Source organism: Pleurodeles waltl, chromosome 1_1 (genome assembly GCF_031143425.1).
Source record: "Pleurodeles waltl isolate 20211129_DDA chromosome 1_1, aPleWal1.hap1.20221129, whole genome shotgun sequence".
In the NCBI taxonomy this organism is placed as follows: domain Eukaryota; kingdom Metazoa; phylum Chordata; class Amphibia; order Caudata; family Salamandridae; genus Pleurodeles; species Pleurodeles waltl.
In genome coordinates, this window is record NC_090436.1 from 1,007,949,264 (window position 1) to 1,007,964,266 (window position 15,003).

At 42.3% G+C, this 15,003-nt stretch overlaps 1 protein-coding gene across 1 annotated transcript in view; it reads left to right on the plus strand.

Moving 5' to 3' along the window:
* Positions 1-15,003, plus strand: part of ADAMTS3 (ADAM metallopeptidase with thrombospondin type 1 motif 3) — a 652,903-nt gene that overhangs the window by 269,007 nt on the left and 368,893 nt on the right. Inside the window, exon 4 of the mRNA XM_069230315.1 lies at positions 10,159-10,318. Coding sequence (XP_069086416.1) covers positions 10,159-10,318 — 160 coding nt within the window. The remainder of the gene's footprint in view (positions 1-10,158; positions 10,319-15,003) is intronic.

Genomic DNA, 15,003 nt, shown 5'->3' on the forward strand with positions numbered 1-15,003 from the left:
AGTCGCCTTGCATAAATACCATTGGGAAGGGGTCATAATTCGACCTACCTGATCACTGTTCATGAGGTAGGTTGCAAATTGCGACTCACTCTGATTGGATACCATCACATGAATGGTGGACTGCTGTCGTCAGGAGACCACTATGCAGGTGACTGCGTTTAAATTCAGTAGAATTTTTAAATGCATTTAAATAAAGTATTTGTTCCTTAAAGAAAATGCGGCTGCATTTAAAAACAAGTACTTTAAAAAAAAAGTTTGATTAAGGGTTGGCAGTGGCCCCCTGAACCACTGCCCACTCACAAACATTTTTTTTACCCAACTAGCCCTCTTTCCATTTGTAAATGGGTTAACATTACCAATACAGGATGCCATTTTGTCAAAAGTGCAGTATACAAATTACCATTACATCACATTACCTCCTTTGAGGAGTTTGTAACCTATCCATGATTTGTGATAAAATTGCAATTGAAAACCACTAATACATACCATAATGAAATACTATTTGGAAGTGATACCCTAAACACTCCACTTTTATATAACGATCTGTGATGCCTTTGTAAGCCCATTTTGTGACTTAGTAAGCTACCCAATTGGGAAATGAGTTTAGTACATTATTGAAAGTCATTTTACTGTGGCAAACCTTGAGATTTTTGAAATTGCAGGATCTGCAATCATAAAATAGTTTTATACATCATTGCCTTATGTTCTGCATGAAAACTGTTTTTGTTTTTGCTCTCTCTTTATATCACTTGATTTTCATTATCTGATGACATATAATTTGTTTCTGGGTTCTATTATCAAGCTGTGGGTCTTGAGTGAAATGTGGATTTTGATTCCAATTTCAGATGATAAACACATACAAAACAAAATCAAATATAATATGACTGATATTGTTCAATTTCATGAACAGCAGAGAATGAAAACATGTCACCCTAACTGAGCTCCATGTTGGACAGATGTCAGAGCAGCTGTTAGGGAAAATGCACCTTGTGATTCCTGTGACTTACTTTTCTTGTGTTTCTGACTAGTTTAGCACTGTGACTAACAGATAAAATCCAGCAGATTTACCTTACCCAGATATTTATAGTGTGCTCGATTTTCACCTGGCTTGGTATCATTGCATAATTGTTCTGTTGCGAATAATTTTAGTCTCCTGTGAGTGCAGCTAATTTGCTTGTACACCTTAAGTGTGTGACCACCTCCAACAAGGGGGTAAGTGCAAGTGATACACTGTATACAAATAAAGGAAGCACATAAGCCAGTGGGCCTTCTTCTCCTACCATTCCTTATTATTTTATAAACATCCTGTGGTGTTTTTGTAAGGAAACACAACTACCAAGTGCAGACAGGGAACTTGTTACTTTTCTGTTTACTTCATATTTCTATTAATTGTTATTGATTGTGCAATGTGTGATGTCAGAACAAAAGTAATCATGAGTCAATTGGAACTGCCATTACTTATCCCCTCACTGTTAATGTCGGTTTTCTGCTATTCTTTTTGAAAGCAATGAATTGGTCAATCAGGAAATAATTGATCTTTAGCTATCATGGCTGCTCAATGAATAACATCTTTGCTGTCATGGATTAACCTATTTTTCAATGAGTGCAATATTATTTTTTACAATTATTTTTATTATAGATTTTTTGTCTAACAAAAGTGCAGAAGACAAAGTATAACTATGGAATAGTGTGATTGAAACAGAGTTGTGGTCCAAGGGTAAAAATAGTGAATGGACAGAGCAACCAGTTTCAAAGAGAACAAAATATCAATAGGGGTGAAAAGTTGAAAGAAGAATAAGCGAAGGTGTGGGTGTGCGCAACTAAGGGAGGACTAAGGAGAGAGTAGAAACGAAAAGAGGAGAGAAAAGGTGGGATAGGTAGAGACAGAAAAGATCTAGAGATAAACTTATTGCATTTTGTGGTGTAAGGTAATGCAAACATTTCCTTCCCACTAAAATACTGCTGTTATAAATCATGGAATTTCAGCAGTTATAGTTATTGTTATATTACTATATGTATTAAATATATATTATTGTTATATTAAGAAACTATAACTTATGGCCTACTTACGTAACAGCACAAGTTATAGTTTCTCAGTATAACTGTATGTTGTGGTGCAGTCTCTCATTCTCTCTATACTAGACTATGGAATTGCCCTTCTCTCAGGCATTCCCAAAGTTCACATAGACTCACTGAGAGCAACATTACATGCTGCAGTATGCTTCGTCTCAGTTCTCAAGAAATTTCACCACATTTCCCCTGCCCTGCTAACTTTCTAATGGCTCCCCATTGAAGCACGAGCCAAATAAAAATCGCTTCCATTACCCACAGAGCGCTGCACTCCTTCTCACCCTCCTATCTAAATGAGAAACTGAAATTCTCAAAAGCAAGTAGGGGGTTCCAGAAATGCCTAATCCCTGCTCCTGGAACTCCCTACCTTCAGGCAAGAACGATACATGAACCAGCCTTTCTCTGGCAGCACCACTAGAATCTAGAACTCTCTGTCTCCCTCGCTTCGTCTAACCACCCACCTAGCAACCTTCAAAAAGGACCTCAAGCTCCTTCTATTTGACAGACATCTTGGTTAATTCACCCTTGACCAGACTTATTTGCTTTCTCCACTGCGCCCTGATCTGCCTTGCTTTCAACTGTTCATGTCCTCTACCCTATTGTTGTAAATATCTCTTGTTGTAACTCCTGTGTGCATACACTGTTGTAAACGTTCAAGTTTAACTACTTTTAATGTAACCTGGTGTAATCGTGTATCCTGTGTGTTGTAAAGCACTCTGATACCTTCGGCCCATGACGCAATATATAAAATTGCAAAAATAAGTAAACAGTAAATATAAAAAGTATAACTATAACGGCTGAATTTCTATGGTTTTGTATGGGTAAAACATGAACCTAAGTGTAAAGTTCCTGTAACCTTTTGTTTAGGGATGTTCTATGTTTTTTTTTAACCTTAAAGTAATATATAATTACCATAGGTTAATACAACCCCTGCTGTGCACGGCCTTTGGCCTTGTGCAGCGGGGGTTGGCTGCAGGGCCTGGCCTGCGGCCAGGACATGCAGCCAACCCCTCCCTCTACCAGCATGACCCAACCCCACGCTGCACACAGCCTTTGGCCATGTGCAGCAGGTGTTTGGTGTGTGAGTGGGTGTATTTTTTTAAATTGCACTTTAGATCCATGGATCCTTTGTGAAGATACACTGGGGGCTGCGCTGAGCACGACAGTGGATCCTTAGATGAGCTTCCAAAATATTTTTAGGCTAATTTATGGCCATGACGGACCCCTCCATCTGCCCCATGGGTCAGGATACTTGTTTCCTGGGCCCTTATGTCATTTTCTTTTTCATTGTTTTTCCCCTCCCTCCTGGGCCGATGCAAAAAACTAAATGGCAGCTGCAACTTTCCTCACAGGTTGCAGGAGCCAATCAGGACCTTGCTTTTCCCCTGGATCAGCAGATCCCCGTGAGTGGATCTGCGGAGGATCCACATCCCTAGATAGCTATCTTTCTTTTTCCTTTAATATCTCCAAAACTACTGAACTTATTTACACCAAATTACAAAAGGCATTCTTTCTGGACCGGATCTAGCTATCTGTTGTAATTTGGTGTAATTCCATCCAGCAGTCTGGGCTGTTGTCGTTTCTGAAATCCTTGTGGTCAATTGTTTGTGAAAAACATGTTTTGGTTCCCCACCTTTTGACCCCAGCTTAACAAATCACTGCAAAACTTTCCAAACAGCAGCAGAAGTGAGAGGCAAACTAGTTTGGAAAATTCTGTGAAGATTAGTCAAACGGAGCCAGAGTTATAGGCAAAACAAAAATGCTTTCCCTATGGAAATTAGGTCCTAACTTTAACTACGTACTGGCTATATATATATATATATATATATATACTCATGTAATTTAGAGTATATATATATATATATATATATTCTAAATTACATGAGTAAAGCTCAAGGAATTTCATTAATATCAGCAATATCTGGGCTATCCTGTCAGACTCCCTCTTAATAGTTTTACATTGAACTATCAAAACTCAAGCCATTAAAGACCTCTTCAGGGCTGTTGAGGCTGCTTGTGATTGCCATATTTAGATGTGGCTTACAACGGTGTATAGCACACCCACAATTGGCATTCATTTTTTGCCATTGGCACATCTGATGCCGGTTCAGTCCTCAATGGGTCCATTTATTTTTTTCTAACATTTACATGTATACATGTACATTTACCCATTTACTAATTTACCAGCTGTGCCTATATCACAATGGAGCACTGAGCACAGACCAGGTAGGTGAGCTCTATCACAAAAATGCAGTGTTCCCAATGCAGCCGCAAACATGTGCCTGCCTTGGGGAATGTGTCTTATTGTAAGGTGGACTGGCTATTTGAAGCCGCTGGTCCACGTTCGTTGTGCAAGTGACAACCTAATATGCCCTCCCTTGGGTTAAAGATTCATCAGCCGGGGGGTAAATGCCTATCATCATTCTTGCAGAACTGTCTTTTGCTTTGCATCCACATTTACACATGGTTGAGGGCAGGGGCCTGCAGTCATCTGGGTTAACATTTTTGAAATCTTTATGTCTCCTCCATGGCCTGTACACTTAGAGGCGTTTCTTAGAAAGTACTATAAACACTTGAAGACTCACTTTTTATTCTAAATGTCGTGTCTACATTGTGTGCAAGCACCTCATGTATGATCATACAGCTCCTTTCTTCTACACATTTCGCCATAAATGTAGTGATGAAATGACTTGGCAAGGCATGCGCTACTCACAAATAAAAAAAAACTTTGAATAGATAATTGGCAATAGAATTTGTCTCTAAATATTTGATTATTTGTTCACTCCTTTGATGCCTCTTTGATAGAGGAAATATTGTGTTCCGGATAGCAACCTTTTGGCTCGGCATCAGCATGTTGTACTGCTGCTTTTGGGGATCTTGCACAGTGACATACACCATGTGTAAAGAGGGATTTAGATCCATTTTCTCTACACTGTAGTCATTGTACTGTTCCAGATGGGAGTTTCATGTGGCCAAATGCATGAACACTACTCTATTTAATGTGGATCCTGTCGACTCCTTCATGCTGCAGCTTGAACTTTGTGTCTCCTGGGTTGGGTTGTCACTTCCAATCTATATTTCTGAAAGTCCCTCAAGGAGGATCGAATTGTACGTATGCTTTTGCAGTGTTCTGAGTTCCTTTTTCTGAGTAAGTTGACCTCGAGCAGAGTTCAACTGTGTTGTGAATTGGTTGCAAATCCTACAGCAGTCCACAATATTTGTATTGCTATGTGTAAATATTTATATCATTCAATGCCGTTGTGTAATTCTCGAGCACTGCACATGATTCACAGGGATTTTGATTAAAGAAGCATTTCTGGAAGAATATATGCTTTATTAGAAGCTGTGCCAGATGATACCACTACTAGAATTACAGTACAAGGTATTTTGGTGTTATTCTTACATGCCAAACTTGTGTCATTCTGCAACACACACAGAAAGGGGGAAATGCCTCTTATGGTTGTTTTTGTGCATGCAGCACAGGCACCCTTCCACCATGGTGGGACAGGGGGAAAGGACCGGAATGTGCCTTATTTAATAACTAGGGCACATTCCTGCCCTTTCCATGGGGCACAAGGCAGTGCAGCATGGTGACCTGTTGCGCTGCCCTGTGGCACAAAGCCCACAAATATGGGCCTCAGTATTCAGGTTTGTGGCAACCTTCAAAAGGAAGGCCACAGGTGACTGCACAAACAATGAGTGAGGCAGAAGCCACATTCTTAATATCTCGTCCTGGAAACAAAAACCTTTCAGGCACCAAAAAGAGTACTAAAGGACAGTCTGTGACTACTGCACCCATCCTTATTGGGACTTCTGTGTCAACTCCAAGGGTAGGGGATCACTTGCTCAGTAAACGCTTCATCGCCCTCAACACTTCATCACAACAGACAGTTCTGATTAATGTTAAAGGCAACTGTGGCCTTTTTCCTACCTTGTTGTGGCTGCATTAAAGGTTTTCAGATAAAGGATCATTTACAGATGTTTAGAGTTTTGGTTTGAATCATAGTAGCATATTTAATTTAGAAACATTCACTGCTTTCTCAAATTTTAAAAATAGGTTTGTAGAATTTATGTTGCCATTTCAACTTTTTACACACAGATTTATATCTTTAGGTCTAGCTTTGCAACATTTTGGTTCCAGGTGTTGAGCAACATGGTACTAATTCTGCAGATCTGTTTTTGATCGATATGATTCAATCAATCAATCAGAGTATTTGTAAAGCGCACTACTCACCTGTGATGGTCTCAAGGCGCTGAGGGAGGAGGGGCTGCTACTGATTGAACAGCCATGTCTTGAGATGTTGCCTGACGTGAGTAGGTCCTGTGTCTGACGCAGGTGGGTGGGAAGAGTGTTCCGCGTCTTGGCAGCAAGGTGTGAGAACGATCTGCCTCAGGCAGTCGTTCTGTGGATGTGTGGGACGGTCGTAAGGGCAAGGTCGGCGGAGCGAAGCTGTCAGGTCGGGTGTAGAAGGAAAGCCATCTGTTGAGGTATTCTGGTCCGGTGTTGTGCAGTGCCTTGTGAGCATGGGTGAGGAGTTTGAACATGATTCTCTTGTTGACGGGTAGGCAGTGTAGGTCTCTCAGGTGGGCTGTGATGTGGCAGTGGAGGGGGATGTCCAGGATGAGGCGTGCGGAGGCGTTCTGTATGTCTTGCAGTCTTTTCTGGAGCTTGGCCATGGTTCCTGCGTAGAGGGCATTGCTGTAGTCCAATTTGCTGCTTACGAGGGCTTGGGTGACCATCCTTCTGGTTTCAGTGGGGATCCATTTGTAGATCTTCCGAAGCATGCAGAGGGTGTTGAAGCAGGAGGAAGAGATGGCGTTGACTTGCTGGGTCATGGATAGTGATGAGTCCAGGATGAATCCCAGGATGCATGGGTGTCAGTGCAGTTCCCAGTGTGGCAGGCCACCGAGAGTCGTCCCATGCGGAGGGATGGAGCCAAAGATTAGTACCTCAGTCTTGTTGTAATTCAGTTTCAGGCAGCTGTTCTTTATCCATTCAGCGATGGCCTTTATTCCTTCCTGGAGGTTGGTCTTGGCGATGGCAGGGTCCTTGGTGAGGGAGAGGATCAGCTGGGCGTCATCGGCATATGAGACAATGTTGAGGTTGTGAGATCAGGTGATGTTAGTGAGCGGAGCCATGTAGGCGTTAAAGAGGGTCGGGCAGAGGGACGATCCCTGGAGTATGCTGCAGATGACTTTGGTGGCTTCAGAGTGGAATGGAGGGAGGCGGACTCTCTGAGTTCTGCCAGTGAGGAAGGAGGTGATCCAGTCCAGGGCTCTGTCGATGGCCTTTATTCCTTCCCGGAGGTTGGTCTTGGCGATGGCAGGGTCCTTGGTGAGGGAGAGGATCAGTTGGGTGTCATCGGCATATGAGACGATGTTGAGGTTGTGACATCAGGTGATGTTAGCGAGCGGAGCCATGTAGGCGTGAAAGAAGGTCTGTCTGACGGACGATCCCTGGAGTACACCGCAGATGATTTTGGTGGCTTCAGAGTGGAATGGAGGGAGGCGGACTCTTTGAGTTCTGCCAGTGAGGAAGGAGGTGATTCAGTCCAGTGCTCTGTCATGGATTCCTGCATCGCTGAGGTGTGTGCGTAGGGTGTGGTGGCAGACGGTGTCAGAGGTCTAGGAGGATGAGGGCCGCAGCTGCGCCATTGTCAAGTATAGTCCTGATGTCATTGGTGGCAGCGATAAGGGTGGTTTTGGTACTGTGGTTCCTGCGGAATCCGGATTGGGATGGATGCAGAGTGTTGTTCTCCTTGAGGAAACGGGTCAGTTGTTTGTTGACAATTTTCTCTATGACTTTTGCTGGGAAAGGGAGCAGGGATAAGGGCTGGAAGTTCTTAAGGTCCTTTGGGTCCACCTTGGGTTCCTTGAAGAGGGCGTTGATCTTGGTGTGTTTCCAGCTCTCCAGGGAGGTGGCAGTCTCGAAGGAACTGTTGATGATCTTCCGGAGTTGGGATGCGATGACAGAGTTTGCTTTGTTAAAGATGTGGTGAGGGCAGGGGTCGGATCGTGAGCCGGAGTGGATGGTGTTCATGATTTCGATGGTGTTGTTGTCATTAATGTGGGTCCAGAAGAGTAGGAGGCTGGTGGGTGGTGAGTCTGTGGTGTCAGTGGTTGACGGGGGTCCGAGTACTGAAGATGTCATGGATGTCTGCGATCTTGCGGTAGAAGAAGGTGGCTAGGGAGTCGCAGAGGTCTTGTGATGGCGGGATGTCGTTGACGTTGAATGGGTTTTGTGGGAAAAAGCTAACAGCTTTTTTACTAGGTGTAAAGCTTTGTATTTTCATATTGAAGGATTTTGTGAGTAAAATGTAAAGTTTTCTTAGGATCTGCTCCCTGTACACTGAGATCAAAAGTTTGGGGAAATATTTACAATGTTCAACCCCCAGTTTTTACACTGATCTGACAGAATTCGAACAATTGTCTAAAAATATTTTTAAAGAAAATGTATGTCGGGCATACTTTATGTATTTTTGGAAACATTTTCAAAGTTTTTTTAGTCATTTTATACATCACCTCAACTCAACCTATGATCACGTTGAAGTGCGGCGTTGAGCAGTTATAGAGACCTTTGCATGCTGGACTCCAAGTTGGTGCCCCTGTGTTTTCAGGGGGCTAACTTAATTTGTGTACGGGTTAATTGTTTTACATCATCAAATGGGAATATATTGTCAGCAGTTAATGGAGGATATGGGTGTATATTCTGGCAAACTAAAATTCATCCACCCACTCTAAAACGTTACAGCTGAGTGAATACTCACCCATGAATAATAGGTCACAGATCTCTTGCTTTCTTTGTTACACAGCTAGACTCAGACAATAATTACTAGAGTCACTGTATCTGCCTACTTATGAGTACCACAGATTCCACTTTGTCCTCATATGTAACCCATAGTTCCCACTATAATTGCTTCTGCTGGACCCAGGCTTCCTTTTAACTCTTTTTTGTAATCTGTTTGTCTGCTAAGTGAAAGTTCCATCATTGCCCTATCATTAGACTAGAATTATCTATGGTATCACGTAAGCTTTTGAGTTATATTTAAACGAGATTTTAAATGTATATGTTAGGGTTTTTATTGCATGTGCAAGTCTTTCAGATACATGTTATTTATATGATTTATTAATTGTGTGGACCCTGATGGCAAGCAGTAGATTGCTGTGCAAGTAATAGGGATCTTGGGGGTCATTATTGATTTCTCTCAATAAAGCATGCGTCGGCCGCCATTGATGTGTGAGATGGTCATAGTCCACTACTCACCCAACTGAAGACCCATAAAACAGACGTCCTCACTCAGTGTTACATTGACTATACAGTCAGTTTGAGAACTAACATTGTGGGTAATAAAACATATTGTTATATCAGACTATTAAAGTATATAGCCAAGTCCAAAAAGAGAATAAAGGTTGAAATTCCTCCTCTATATTTAGCCATTTGAAAGGCAGGTTTACTAACCCACCTTTTGTATATTTGTGTGATAATTCCAACCGCTCTTTAAGGACGCTAGGCCTGGTGTCTTCATTCATTTTTCTATTCATGAGTTTATGCTGGAAATAGCAAACCTATTATGAGGTTTTCTCACAGTTGAAGACAGGGTGCTTTGTTCTACTCTCTTTTCATCTCATTCTGGTACCACAGAGATAATAGACAGACGTATGCGTGCATGTGCCCTGCTGTTACTTGACACTAGATGTCACTAGATGCCACTGATACGTCAATGGCCACCTTCACCGAAGTTGGTGGATGCTTGGAGTATTTGGGCAGTGTTTCCAACTAGGGCTCAAACCAACAAGGTTATTTAACTTCCTAAATCTTTAAAAGCAGTTCATATCACTAAGAGATCTAACCACTGCCCATCGGCAGATCACTTCTAACCTACATCATAATTGCAATCAATGCGACACTGTAGAGATCAAGGCATTTTCGTGATGACTGTAGCCAAAATCTCTTTAATTCCTTCTCATTAAAAGCAATGACAACCATTATATTTAGTAGCTACCGCAGAATTTGATTTATTTGACCAAAAGGTGCCTAGTTATGATTTATGAGTGTTTGAAAAGAGATGTTATATTTTTCTTTTCTAGGCTGGCATGATACGAACTGGTGAGGATGAATACTTCATTGAACCACTGGAAAGAGGAAAACAAATGGAAGAGGAAACGGGAAGAAAGCATAAGATCTACAAAAGGTCCACCCTAAAGCATGTGCCCCAAAGTATTGCCACGGACTTCCATGCTGACAGAGGTAGGCAAGCCACAAAGAATACCACTCTTCTCAGCACGATTCATTCTATAATTTCTCCCCTAATGGAAATTATGTTAACTCATGAATCAAAATATGTTTCCTTTGAAACATGTGTGAACTATATAGAGTATGAATGGTGCTTTACAAGCTGAAATGCAGTGTGGCAGAATATCTGGTACCCGTGTCCTTAACTGGTAATCTTTTACCCGCAATGTGACATTATGAAGACTTTTATCTGGTCGGTTTATGAAGCACCAGTTGATTTTCTGTGGGTGAACAGGGAATGGTGATTCCACAGTTGAAAACTTACACTTGATATTTTAATAGATATTAATGTTGTGTTGCATTTTGACACTGATTGATAAAGTCTGGCAGGCTGCTTGGTTTTGTAACCAGTTGGCATTGCACCAAGATGTCATCCTGCTGGTGAAAAAAATATTTGAAACATTTTTGGCTTACATCAATGTGGATTGACCATTAGCACCATTGAAAAAATGGCTAGTTGACCAACTGCGTCAATGCCTCCAAGGTTAACAATGACAAAGTTACACAAGATGTGCAAGGCACCTACAAGACTCAATAATCCATGTATACAATGATGGTAAAACTGTTCTCCATCTCTGTCAGAACATCTGAGCTATTTGCAGTGTCACATGTGAAGGGGAAAAGGGGTTGATCCTAGAGTCCCGGCTGCAAACTCATTCTACCCAGACTATTAATGGCTTTCGCCCACCTGGCTTCATAATCTAGGGAAGGTCTCTCTGACAGTCTGTTTGGTATTCTGCTTTAATGCAGCCAGAGATGGGATGGATGACAGTGTTCTGTACATGACTATAGCTGATGGCTGCATGGGATGAGAATCTGTAGAATATTGGACTTTCTTTATGGTCCTGTAGGCGGTTTTAAAGATGTATGAGCAATGATCTGCCTTCGGGGTTTCCATGGTGGCATCTAACAAAGAGGTTCGCGACCCCCCCCCCATGTACTGATCACTCCGAGGCCAGGGACAGGTATTGTTCTAAAAAGATGCTTTCTTCAAAGATTATGAAGAAAGATGACAATGCTTTTCACCGCGCACAGAATTGAAAGGCTCCTTCAGAGGGCTGCTTGTGGAAAGTTTCAGAAGCTGGGTGAAATGAATGTAGGCAGAAATAAGAGCAGACATGAAGAGGAGGATGGAGTCCAGTTAATGCTTGGATGCTCGCTTTGGGGTTTTCCTAACCATGTTTCATCCGAGAATAGTTTTCAGTGGCCAGAACGTTACATTAGGGAGAATATTTCCAGATATTTGGTTTTATCTAGTTAATTCGAACGTTTGTGTAGTACCCTATGAAGCCAAGGCTGCCCTGGGGCGCTTTTCGTCAAGTGAATGTGCATCCGTAGTATACCGTTTGCTGATATTCACAGATTTCACGTTTTTACCCTATGCGCACGCAGTTATTTCATTTTCTAGTGGGACACGATAAGAATATTGATTTTTTTTTATTTAACCTTAAATTGCCCCCTGTTATTCAAGTCATGCGCGGTTGGTCCATCTGCAAAGAATTATTGCGACGGTTTGTAGACCAAGGCTTTCTTTACATTTGTAAAATCTGGAGGAGTCGAGGGACTGGGGAACAAATGGCTACTTATTCTAAGACTGAAAAAAAGCCAAACCAGATTTTGGCAGCATTAGAAAGAAGGTTTTTTTTGTGCTGTGCAGCCGCGTCTAGAGGTATGTTAATGAGAGATGAATATCCAAAAGCAACCACAAAATGTCTACTCATAGAGTGACGCCTCATAGTGAGGCCTCGTTTACCAAGTGCAAGCGCAACATTTGGGTTTAAAAGGCTCAAGTATAAGTGTTATTTAAGTTGCACCTAAAATTCAAGCTACTGTTGGGCTGTTGGCATGTGGTGTAAAATAAGGCGTGTAACTAAGAAATTGTATGATTGGTAAATAGGGAAAAGGGAGAAAAGGAATTAAGGAAATACATTATTTTTGGGTTCAGAGTCATTTGTAAAAAAAAAAGTATATGCTCATATTTATAGCATATAGTGAGAAAACTGGATTTCGGTCCTTGCAAAAAAACGTTTTATGCCATAACACCTATGCCTTGATTACGAGTGTCTCGTTATTTTGCTTTGCTTTTGCACAGGATCACAATTACAAGTAGTGTGGAGTTCACTATACCTGGCAATTGCCAGATGTACCAAAGACCACACCATGTTGTTACGTTTCAGCTGGTCAAAAGTGCAGAAAATGAACAGGTGTAAAAGGACAGGCAAATATCATGACAAGGGATTTTTGGTCTAAAAGCACCAGAATCTCATGCTGTTATCCACTGAAAGGGGAAAACTTGTAATATGTACTATTAATCGCAACAAATAGATTTTTATTCCTATGGTATAGGATTTTGACAGGTACGATACGTAGCACACAATTACAGTTGTCATCTGCCCGATATATCAGCCTAGTCGGTACTTTGAAGTCTAGGGGCCATATTACAGAAGTGCCCCAGAGGGCGTAACAGATGTTTGTGCCAACTGTGAGACTCCTCCAGGCACTTTGGTATTACAGAAAGGGTTGCAAACCCTTGTGCAGCTCCTTCTGTGATACAGAAAGCGCTGGTGTACATATAGCGCCGGATTTATCATTAGAGGGTCTTCTCTCATTTGCATGAGGTGTGGCTGTAAGAGCTGAGAGCCTTAGTGTGGTCGTCCTACCAATATTTTGACTGCCTGCCTCCATTTTCTGACCTTGTTTATCCTGGCTTTAGGACTCTGTGCACTTTACCACTGCCACTGCAGAGCCTGTGTGTGCAGTTTTACACTTCCAAGTCGACCTGGCAAAATAACTCTTTTGCCAGGCCCAAACCTTCCCATTTTATACACATAAATCATCCCTAAGGTAGGCCCTGGACAGAACCTGAAGGCAAGGTGTAATGTATTTAAAAGGCAGGATGTGCACTTTTAAGTTTTACATGACTTGGTACTGAAAAACACCCAAAGTTGTTTATCCCTACAGCAAGGCCTATCTCTCCCATAGGATAATATTGGGATTACCTTATTACACCTTATAAGTGTAAGTCACAATTGGGAAGAGATACATTTGTCAAGTTTGGTGTCTCTGGACTCAAAATTTAAAATCACAATATATGGTGAAGTACATTTTTTAAATTGCAGTTCTGAAAATGCAACTTTTAGAAAGTTGGCATTGTCTTATTTTAACCTTTTGGTGCCTACTACCTGTCTCCAAAATAGGCCTCCAGTGTACGTCTGGGGTGAGGTAACAGTAGGGCTTGTGCATTCCATCTAGAAAGCCACTCACAAAGGGAGCGTAGGGGACTGATGGGCCATTGACAGCTTGATGGACCATCCTGGGCAGGATGGGAGGAAGGGGGTTACACTTACACCTGAATGGGCAGTATCCTGCCACACACAAAGGGCTAAATACATCCCTGTAGTGCATCTGGAGCCAGTGCAGAAAGGGAGGACCTCTGTGTACTTCAAAGATGTTTCTTTGAAGTCTACCCCTCTCCAGAGGCACAACTTGGTATAAGGTCTGGACCTCTGACACCACCAACTTAGTGTACTTCTGGACCTGTGGGTACTCAGCCAGGAAGAATGACTGCTCTGGTGCTACAAGGACTGCCACTCTGCTGAGCTGCTACTGTGCTGGACTCCTGCTTTCCTGAGCTGACCTGCTACCTGCTGTTCACTCGCCTGGGAATGAGAAGGACTGGACCTTTATCCCTACATCCCAGAACCAAGGTGACTCCAAGGGCTTGCTGGCTTGACTCCTGTTTTCTGAAGTCCCTGGGACACAAAAGACTTCCAAGTCACCTGCTACAGATCCTGGACCAGTCTTCAACCAAGCTCCTGAACCTCAAGAGGCACCTCTCCAGCCTTGAGACCTTGGAAGTGGTTATCAGCTACTGAACTTGAGCTTTTGGGCTCTTTGTGACTGTCGCACAAGAACCGTGCCACTCACCCAAAGAATCAGCGCAAGCTGCCCCAAGTTCATTTCTTCACAAAGCAACTATTGCTGCTCGCGACTGCGAGGCTTCAGCCCACTTTATTCGCAATGCCTGGTTGACTCTTTATGCCCATGGACCACCGTAAGTGATGCTGTCCTTGCTCCCGGCGAACTTCTTCCCCAGGAACGGGACTCTTGGTCCAAGTCTTGAGAAGGTAAAACTTCAGTAGGACTTACCTGGGACTGTATCCAGCCTGTGCTCCATCTCAGTTGGCCTGAACCTTTGGAGTTAACCCCCTCTAGTTCGACCAGATATCTCTGGTTGGAACTTTATGCTTTTAAGCACTATATTGGATTTTAATCTTTACAAATTCAAATCTTGACTTCTACTTATTGGATTTTTGTAATTGCGGTCTGTGACAAAATTAATCACAATTCAACACATAGTTAACGTAGACCTATGTGCTCATAATCCTTTGTGACACTGCAGAGGATTGGACTGGTTATTACTTGGGTGCCAAGGATTAGCAACAGAGGTTAGTTTGCTCAGTTGGCCATGGTGCTTGCCCCTGGCATCATGAACTGGAATCACTGTCCCATACACATGCCCCACCTCACCTGTCCTAGAGTTACAATGAGTACTATGTCAATGAAGATTATTTACTGCAAGACCCTTTTACCCTACAGCATGTGTCCCATTGAATTACCATCCGAAACAAGAATCTCTT